This window comes from Drosophila tropicalis, unplaced genomic scaffold, assembly GCF_018151085.1.
Source record: "Drosophila tropicalis isolate 14030-0801.00 unplaced genomic scaffold, ASM1815108v1 contig_85, whole genome shotgun sequence".
In the NCBI taxonomy this organism is placed as follows: domain Eukaryota; kingdom Metazoa; phylum Arthropoda; class Insecta; order Diptera; family Drosophilidae; genus Drosophila; species Drosophila tropicalis.
The window spans coordinates 5,815-16,478 of NW_027173343.1; the positions used below are offsets into that span (position 1 = coordinate 5,815).

Below are 10,664 nucleotides of genomic sequence, written 5' to 3' on the forward strand. Positions count from 1 at the left end.
TCAGAAGCCTCTCTTTCTCTTGTGAAAACCTCTATTTTAGCACACTTAGCTCGTAATTAGCTGTAGTTATTCATATTTTAATTGTTTGTCCGTTTTATTTATATTTGTCCACGCGATCGTGCCGTCGGATATACGGCTGCACCCCACGGTCGCGCGAAATAGTGACCTGTATGCGTCAACGTCCAGACAATGCCAAAACCAGTTCATCAATGTAAAAACAAAACATTAAAATTTTTTCTTCTTCCGTCATTCCCTAAGCAACGCACGCATACACACACAGTTTATGTAGCGTTTTATATTTAATTTTATCACATATTTCGCATATTTCATAGCGATACTCAAACTCCTTCACCTACTTTTCGTATAGAACTTTATGATATAGTGGTCCGATCCTCAAAATTTTCATACTTAATCTGTTACAATTGTCTCAGATTCTATTCTGTCCAAGTATCTTAAAAAAACTGCATCCATAGTGTTATTGAATTTTGTAGTTGATATTGCCAGATCGTTATGGATTTTTAAATGAAATTCTTTAAAAGGAAACTGTATCATTGCCTCTGATTTTTTATCACAAAAGTTGATATACAAACTTGCTAAAATTAAAGGAAGTTCTTGCATATATTTCCTATGTGTTTAGGGTCGAGAATATCTAAAATATTTCTATTCGGTGAATCGTAGATGACTGCAATGATTACTGATACCGTGTTGCATTACACACTCAGCTGCACAAGGATCCGCAACACAGTGTTAGAAAGCGCTAAAATATCTAGCTAGGCACAAAATCGGCCGCGTTGCTGCAGGTGATCGGAGCTCGCTTAAGATAAACTTTCGTTTTTTGCTAGAATAATCTTGCAAGCCGGATAACCGTTACACGAAAAAAATCCCATTTTTCATACATCTTTTTAAAGAAAAACTAAGAGTTAGTTTATTATTAATCTTTGTGTTATCATTATTAATCAATTTGCTTTAAACACTTTTTCTGTCTCTTTCTCTTTCTCTGACACTCTCATTTTTGTGATCGTGCCCTTGAGAGAGTGACTTACATACACATTCACTGTCTCTCTCACAAAATAGGCAATCGGTAAATTTCTTACGTTGCGATTTGATCCGTAATAGTAAGTAATAATAGCCCCCCGCTCATAATGCGCGATAGGGAAAATAGTTCCAGAAAATTAATTTTACGTTTGCACAAATAACAGAACATGAATTACAGTCTAATAATAATTGTAATAGAAAAGGTAGTAAGTTTAAAGTAAAAGTTAAGTTTAAAGTTTAATTTTATTTGTTTCATGTTGTTACATAACCCAGGTTTAAAATATAATGTGTATATGGGGGTGGACAGAACAGTGAATTTACCGAGCATGCTCTTTTGCAGTGAGAAAACTGACAGAAAACTACCCTAGCACACGAGCGTGCGCATTAAATATATTGATTTTTTGTTATATTCATGCTAACTATAAAGCAAAAATATGTTTAACTAAGCATTGGCAAAAGAGTTTAAAACAATATTTAAAATTGTCTAAGCTATAACATCATATTGGAAAAGAATAACGTATTGTGAAACCAGATAAAACAAGCAGAATTAGTAAATCATAATTTTTCACCGATTTCAAATTAAGGTAAAATTTTTACGTTGCTGCAAACCATTTCTTTATATAAACATCACCAGCCTTCATGTAGTTATGTATCAGATTAGCTTAAAAACTAAATATACAGTTATTATTTAACAATGGTTATTTAACAAAGGATGCGTGAGTATTTAGAAACAATCGCATACTGAAATTAAAAATCAATACACTTATCTATTCTATCAACAGTAAAATCATATTTATTTTGAAGATCAATGTAAATATTCTAAGCATTTTAAGCAATCAAAACCAAAACATTTTTCAGAGTCGTCATGGGCACCGTCTTAAGCTTTAATCCACGGGATAAACACCCTATCTACTCTTCACAGCCTAGTTTTCAATCTAATGAAAATATTAACGAGAATTCATGTTCAATTGATTCACATTTGAATAATTTTTCCTACGAGCAACTTAATAACGCTAAAAATCGAGAAAACAAAAAATCTATTTGTCAACAACTTTTAAAGAACGGAGTCGGCCAACAAACTGCTTGCGAAAGCGTCCACATAAATTTGCAAACACAGCCGCAGTTAAGCTCGCACAATTATAACAATTTATCACATACGTCTAAAGATACAATTACAAATGATTTGGATACTCATCTTGATAACTCAATTATTATATCTGAGAAAAATTCAATCGAAAAAAATTTAAAAAAACATTCGATTTTTATTAATGCTCTTTCTTGGAAGAAATTATCAGCATCACACAATAAGAAAAAAATTGATAATAAGAATAAGTGCGCGAACCTACCAACTGCGTGTTTTAAAGCTCAACTTTTAGAGTCTTCATATTCAGCATCATCCGACAGAAATAAAAATATTCAATTTCAATGTAATCGTATTGACGGGCATCAACAGCAGCGAAGCAACGACATCCGGGAACCATTTTTATCTACAAATAAAACACAGAATCCATCTAAGACAAAGGACTTGGTCAGAGTTAATAACACAAACTCTTTATCAAACAAGCTGATTCAAAAACAACCATTGGCGCTGACATTACCTCAGCAGTTGCAGTCTTCCTCAATACAAATTAAAAATACCAATCAGATCCCACGAAAAACCGTAATTCAGGTTTGTTGCATACTGTATATTGTCCCTTGGTTTTAATAATATGACCTATCCAGTACTTTTCAATACATTTCCAATTTTTTTCTCTTAGTTAATTTCATGTGAATACTTAGTAGTAATAGGTGCTTAAAAAAGTTTACAATTTCATAACTTTTTTAAAACTTAATATGGATAAAGTAATATAGAGATTAATAAAAAATGTGTCTGATTACAAGGAATGGCCAAGGGGCTGATCCTTGGTAACACGAATTTAGTAATTTGAAACTTTTTACCGCAACCATTGTGCACAAGGGCAGGCGCTTGTAACGCATAGAAGGAGACGTTTCCGACCCCATAAAGTATATATATTCTTGATCAGCATGAGAAGCTGAGTTGATATAGCCATGTCCGTCTGTCCGTCCGTCCGTCGGTGCGTATGCGTTTTACTCAGCCGTCTTAAGAGCTATCGCAATGAATTTGCTTGCTGCCTACTACGTCATACGTCATCAACAGAGTACATGCATACACACACAGACTCAACGCTAAAAAAACTGTATGTGTATGCGTGCGTTGCTTTGCTTAGGGAATGAGGGAAGAATAAAAACAAATTGTAGTACAAGGAGTAAAATTGTTTTGTTTGTATATTGATGAATTGAGTTGCAGAAAACAAATTTTGAACGTGTAAAATTATTATTGTTAAGGACTGCAAGGGTATACAAACTTCAGCATAGCCGATGTAAGCTTCTTTGATATTTTTTACATGCAAAATGTAATAATTTTCTTACGTAAATTTTATGAAGTTTCGCAGTGTTCCGGTGGAATTAAACAGTCGATTTATTCCTCTTTTTAAGAAGAGAAATGATTGGAGACTTCTTCCAAGCTGAACTAAAGCCCTAGATAGATTAAACGAATTACACTCTGTGCATGCATATAAAAATCGTTTTCACATGGGCTAAGAAAACCACAATATTTAGTGTAATGAGATTAAACACGCAATTAATGCCAGGATAAAAAAATAACGTTAAGAAAAATCAAACTAACTATTTGCAATGATTGTTACTAAGAAAATATGTTGAACTGTATTGAAAAATAATTGCTTACCTTGTTTCTTAATTGTAGTATATTTATTGATAGGTCTGTATTAAGTTGCCAAATCCTCTAAGTACCCAAACTAATTGCAGGCTTCGACTTCAGAATTATTAAAATGTTTGGGAATGTTTTTGCAATATAAATGCCAAAGACTAAATAACTTTGATGCGGGCGATGTTGTTATGTGGCTACGTGCTGTTGATCGGAGTCTATTGCTACAAGGATGGCAGGTAAGTTGTGTGTTTTTTTTATCTCCTTACAAAAGGATATTAAATATAATTATTGTATGTACATATCTTATGTATAGTAATTACTCGGAAAATCAGTGGAGTTGAATTATCATAATAAAAACTAATGAGTTTTTATGTACAGCATTTTAATCTTAAATTACACTAATTGTAAAATCTGATAAATTAGGATTTCGCTACTCAGTAATTTATACAGTCAAGGTGACTTTGTTACTTTTAGCAGGATCGTAATAAACGTTGATATTTAAAAGCTTGATATCGGATACCTTTATATTTTTATACATAGCTGTAATATATACATACATACATACACGCGATAGAAATATGTAGCTACATCAGCCTCATTGCTCCAGCCTAAAAATGTAGGCTGTTTTTGTCATTTGTGTGCTTTTCGTCATTTGTTTTGTTTTTGGTGCATAAAAAGAAAATAAAAAAGGAAGACTCCCTTCGTCAATAAATAAGTGCCCTAAATATAAACTAATCTAAACTAATAAACTAATCATAATTTAATAATTTCCCCATTATTGAAAGGGTACTAATAGAAATAATATAAATTTAAGCAGTTTACTTAAACTTTTTTTGCTGACTGTACATACATACATACATACATACATATGTACATATGTACGATCTCTTGTACTCTTTTGTACGTCAGTTTGCATTTTCGCAAAGAATTAAATGACAGTTGAAATTCTGAGTAAGTTTTTGTTTTTTTTTTTTTATACCCTTGCAAAAAGGGTATATTAATTTTGGTCAGAAGTGTGCAACGCATAGAACGAAGCATCTCCGACCATACAAAGTATATATATTCTTGATCAGCACGACGAGACGAGTTCAACTAGCCATGTCCGTCCGTCCGTCCGTCCGTCCGTCCGTCCGTCCGTCTGGATCAACGCAAACTCCTCCTAGACCGTAAGAGCTACAGAGCTGAAATTTTGCACGTAGGCTTGTATATACTGCAGGCGTTGTATATCTCGGATTCAGCCGGATCGGACCACTATATCATATAGCTCCCATACAAACCCCAAAGTCACGAACAGTGACTTTTCTCAATAACTTCGTTATTTTCTATGCTATTATCGTGAAACTTAATATTAGAGAGTTTACTACGCCTATAAGCGACTATGCCAAATTTGATCAAGATCGGGTGACTATATCATATAGCTCCCATACAAACGGCCAAGTCACAAGCAGTGACTTTCTCAATAACTTCGTTATTTTCTGAGCTATTGTCGTGAAACTTAATATTAGAGAATTTACTACGCCTATAAGCGACTATGCCAAATTTGATCAAGATCAGGTGACTATATCATATAGGTCCCATAGGAACGATTGGTCGAAAACAGTGACTTTTGTAAATAATTTCGTTACTTTTAACGCGATTGCTTTTAAATTAAACATTTCTTAATTTAATATATATGTTAATGACTGTGTCGAATTTGATAAAGATCGGGTGACTATATCATATAGCTCCCATAGGAAAGATCGGTGGAAAACAGTGACTTTGATCAATATCTTCGTTATTTCCTATGATTGTAGGCCATTCTTTCGCAAACATAAGCCTTTTTAGATAAAACGTTCTTCCACATTGATGGCTAAGAGGTAAGGATAGAGTTACCAAAAAAGTTGCAAGGGTATACAAACTTTGACGCGGTCGAAGTTAGCCCCGGCCCTCTGGTTTTTTGTATACTTAAGTTAATATTAATTTTGTTTAGTTTTATTGAAAATATATTCTTTTGTTTATAATATTAAGACAAAAAATTGTTCCAAAATACATGATTTACCTTTAAAATACCATAGTGAATACAAATTTTAGTATAAACTTTGCTTGTGCAAAGAATTGTTTGACATACTGTATGTGTCGTACATGTTGGACAAAACAGTGTATGACATAATCAGCGATTTTTTTCTCCTCAATTTGAACGTAATTTGATGTCGCTTAATTCCATTAGTGCTGTGTGTGTTTTTATTTGTTCTCTCTTTTTTGTGCTTCTGTTCAGCTTCTCTCCCGCGTCATCAGTTTTGTAACGCCGTCTCCGAAAGCTTTGCTTATAGTTATAAGCAATTGCCAGCCACTACTGTTACATCTTCTTCCATTTTACTTTCGCCTACACCATCATCTTGTCCCTCTTTATGCTCTTCTTTTCAGATTGAAGTACCCTGTAAAAGCCGTGGTGCACCTCAATCTATTCCTCTCGGGAACTCTGATCAATGCAGTGCCTCATTGCAAACAATTATTTATCTCTAGGACTTCTGTGGCAGCTTTCATTGGTAATATATGCCCTGCTGAAGTCTTAAGACGAATTTTTAAGTTTGCTAGGCCTCGTTAAATGTTTTTTAAATTACTGTACCAGATGAGTATTTCTCGGCTATGCTAGACGATAATTTTTTGCCTGAGGGCCTAGTCGGGTACGAGTTTGCGCCCAATAAGCGCTCCTGTCTGTTGCCTGTCCACCTTCCTAATTTATCTTCTGCTTCAAAAAACTAATAACGTCTAGTCTTTGCATTCATTATGAAAATGTAAGAGGACTTCTTACCAAGCTCTCCAAACTGTTCTGTGATAGCCAAACCTTTTCTGCTGACATATTAAATTTTTCTGAAATTTGGCTCAACTCCTCTGTTTCGGATAACACAATTCTTTCTAATAACTTTATTTCTTATAGGCTTGATCGTGTTGGTCGTCGTGGCCGTGGAGTACTCATTGCTGTCAACTCGAATATGTGTTCAAGTGTTGTGCCGATTGATCTGCCCTTAGGTGTTGAGTTTATTTGCGTCGAAGTTACATTTTCCAACTTTAGCATATATATTTCTTGTACATATATTACTCCAGCTTCTGATATCATGACCTACATGCACCATGCTGATGCTTTGCGAACTATTTTTAGTCGCCTTAAAGATCGTGAATTCCTTATAGTTATAGGTTATTTTAACTTACCTAATATTTCTTGGCTCGTTGATGACAATCTATCTTTCCTACTTCCTTTGTCTTAACATGTTTTTCCTTGTAGTTTTCTTGAATGCTAGTTATACAAGTTAAATTTTTTACTAAACTCTTTTAAAAGAATCCTTAATCTTGTTTTTGTCTCGGATCCCACTGTTATTTCTGTATTTCAAACACAGCCCTAGTGAAGCCTGAAGATTCTTATCAACCTAGCATTTAAATTACTATTTTTGACAATTCCATTACTAATTCATTAAATAACATCTCAGTTTCTCGTCGTAGATGTTTTCGTAAAACAAATTTCAATCTTCTTAACAGCCTTATTTTCTCTTTTGATTGGTCATTTCTATTTGAGTGCTGCGATATAGATTGTGCAGTGAAGTTTTTCTACTCTGCTCTTAATTCTCTAATTGATAAATGCGTTCCTTATGTTAATGTCTCTACCGTCTCCACCGCGCCAGTCTGGTTCACACGTAGGCTCTCTAATCTCCGTAACATTAAATCGAGATATTTTAAAAGATTTAAAAAAACTGGTTCGCGACTTGACTATGCAAATTATTGTATAGCCAAATCTCAACTTTGTCTTTTAAATACTCAATGCTACAACAATTATTTCGTTCGCTGTAAGGTTAAATTTTATAAGAACCCCAAAAGATTTTACAACTTTGTCAATTCCAAAACACGCTCTAATGTACTACCTTCCACCTTCAGACATAATGACCAGACTGCTAATAATGATTCAGATATTGCAGATCTGTTTGCTAAATTCTTTCAGTCGAATTATTCTACTACTGTTTCGGATCCCACACCTTTTTGTTTTTTCCTAGTATTACTGAAGACTGTATTATCTCCAGCTTGTCATCTTTGACGTCTTCCTTCGTTCCCGGGCCTGATAATATACCTAGTTGCATCCTTAAAATGTGTTATATTTCCCTATCCCTTTATCTCGGTTATTCTTTATATCGAGTGAGACTTGTAACTTTCCTGATATTTGGAAGGAGTCTTTTATTATTCCGCTTTTTAAAAAGGGTAGCAAATCGGATGTTTGTAACTAACGTGGCATTGCCAAACTTTCGGCAATACTTAAGCTGTTTGAGAAAATTATTACGTCTTCCCTTCAACATCTATCCAGATCCACTATTTCTCCTTGTCAGCATGGCTTCATGAAAGATCGTTCGTCGTTTACCAACCTTTTAGAATTGACTACCCTTGTACACCATGGCTTCCGTAAAAAGTGTCAAACTGGTGTTATTTATACTGACTTTAGCAAGGCTCTTGACACGGTTGATCATTCTATGCTTCTCGCGAAACTTAACATCATGGGTTTTTCCCCAAAACTATTGGCTTGGTTGAAGTCGTATCTTATTGGCAGATCTTTTCATTCCTCGATATCTACAGGTGTACCCCAAGGCAGTCATCTGGGCCCACTATTATTTACATTGTTTATAAATGATTTGCCTTTGGCCTTGGCTCATTCACGCGTGCTCATGTTTGCGGATGACGTCAAGATTTGTTATTCCTATAACGATCCTTCTTTCCAACAGCACTTGCAATCAGATCTCGATGCGTTCTGTAATTGGTGCCACGTTAATAAATTACACCTTATTGCCTCTAAGTGTTCTTTTATGACTTTCAGTCATTTGCCTCCTCTCCTAGCTCATTACTCTATTAAGTCTGTTCTGTTAGATTGTGTACCATCATTCAAAGACTTAGGCGTTATGTTTGACCCTAAACTTTCATTTAATGTTCATATTTCTTCAATTGTCAATAGAGCAGCCTTCTTGGCTTCATTAAACGTTGGGCCAAAAAATTTGATGATCCCTATGAAACAAAGGCCCTACTCTTGAATGTTGCTCGCCAGTGTAGAACCCGCAATATGATGTTCACCAGCGAAGTATTGAATCGGAACAGAAGCAATTCCTTAAGTTTGCTCTACGCGGTCTAAATTTGAACCCGAGTCTTCGCCTACTTATTCTGACAGACTTCTTCTTATTAATCTTCCTTCACTTTATAACCGTAGGCTCGTTTTTGGCATTCTCTTTCTCCATAAACTAGTCAACGGCGAAATAATTTCTACTAATTTACTAGATACTGTATATTTTTGTGTTCCCTCACGTCGGACCAGAAAATTTTTTCTATTCACCTTAGTAGATGTCTGACTAACTACTCTCTTCACGAACCTTTTCGTGTTCTTTGCCAATCTTTTAACAACCTTTCTCACCTTATCTCTCCTCATCTTTCTGTCACTTCTCTTCGCGCTATACTTTTTAATCATCTACAGCGAAACCAATGAAAATATTCTGCACTTGGATTGGCTGCAACTTATCCCTGACCACATTGGCTTTGAATCGGGGCATAGCTGGCATCTTGTGCAAATAAAACACCTCCACCGGGTCGGGGATGTTTAGTTGTGTATAAAGCTAAGCTACCTTCTTCATTTAATTACTATCTGTCTTTAGCTTAAGCTTTTTCGTCGACTGCTGTGTTACTTGACGTAAATAAATAAATAAAAAAATAAAAATAAAATATAAAGACATCAAATACTGGATTGTATAAATTAAACACTTCCTTCACTCACGGTATAAAAAAATATAATTTTTATTTAAAGTCACTATACAATTACAACTTAATGATAACTGAAAGATTCTGACTGAGTGAATTCCGCGGAGCTAAAGCGAAGTTTTACCGGATGGTTTCGACTAAGGCTTAAGACTGATTTTCTATGATTTGATTATGTTGGATGAAGGCTTGGATAATTGACGTCGTCGCAGGCGGCGGCGTTGGCTGAGTCCAATAGTCCACTAAGAGCGTGGGACCATTCTTTGTTTACACAAGTGTTCAGGACCATTCTTTGTTTATTGCCGAAATTTGTGGGGTGATTCTGGGTATCAGGTTTGTTGTTTATCCTAACGATCGGACTGTTGCTGGGGATAGGCGATCATGCGACAAATTGGCATCTGACGATTGAGTGGGGTGACTTGTTGTTTATCCTAGCTATCGGACTGTTATTTGAGACAGGCGATCATGCGACAAATGGGCATGTGACGACTGGGTGGGGTTGACCAATGGGAATTGCTTGTGATGATGAAATAGGATCGGCCAATGGGCATGTGTTGACGGACTTGGGTTTTATGGTATAAGTACTTGACTCCTTGTTATGATAGAAGTGCTTAACTCCTCCCCCTTTAAGTGCGGACGTCCTCGGCCGCAACAACATATTGAACTGGCGCGATTGAGACTTCCATTGGTGGACCATGGTTGCCTTTTTCGTGGCTGCAGAATTTTTTGATGATGTAATATGTTATCATTGCAGCTGCCAGAAGGGTTAGAATAATCCAGACATAATCAAGTTGTTTCTTTGGATTTTCTCCAGATTATTAGTGTTATTGATGTGTAGTTCCTTGATCATTTCCAGTGATAACCTTTCACCTCTTTGCTGCTTATCTGATAGTAATTGCAACAGCGGCGGTTGAACCTCGACTTCAAAGCGTGTCTTCACAATATACCAGGAGTCTTCTATGATGACTGTCGCGTTTTCCGCTTGAATTATGAAGGTGCCTTCTAGGGTAATGTTTTCTCCATTGATGTTGATGTCCCCTTGAAATTGGTTCAGCAGCAAGGTACCGGGCATTATTTCTGAATGGGATTTTACGTGCTGGTTGTTGATGACCTTACATTGTGGATTCCTTCTTTGCAAGTAGGCTCC

The 10,664-nt window shown here is 35.5% G+C and overlaps 1 protein-coding gene across 1 annotated transcript; it reads left to right on the plus strand.

Moving 5' to 3' along the window:
* The first annotated feature begins 1,432 nt into the window (after positions 1–1,432).
* Cdk5alpha (Cdk5 activator-like protein) lies at positions 1,433–8,903 on the plus strand. The gene is made up of 4 exons (XM_068295885.1): positions 1,433–1,619; positions 1,894–2,704; positions 3,862–3,999; positions 8,730–8,903. The coding sequence occupies exons 2-4, from the start codon at positions 1,901–1,903 to the stop codon at positions 8,901–8,903; spliced, it is 1,116 nt and encodes a 371-aa protein (XP_068151986.1). The 5' UTR covers positions 1,433–1,619; positions 1,894–1,900.
* The last annotated feature ends 1,761 nt before the right edge of the window (positions 8,904–10,664 follow it).

What these genes read in the sequence shown, in the direction of transcription:
- Cdk5alpha (XM_068295885.1), top strand. Translation starts at nt 1,901, where the DNA reads ATGGGCACCGTCTTAAGCTTTAATCCACGGGATAAACACCCTATCTAC. An exon ending in CACGAAAAACCGTAATTCAG is followed by an intron (nt 2,705 to 3,861) that starts GTTTGTTGCATA and finishes AACTAATTGCAG; the next exon opens with GCTTCGACTTCAGAATTATT. An exon ending in TATTGCTACAAGGATGGCAG is followed by an intron (nt 4,000 to 8,729) that starts GTAAGTTGTGTG and finishes AATTGTCAATAG; the next exon opens with AGCAGCCTTCTTGGCTTCAT.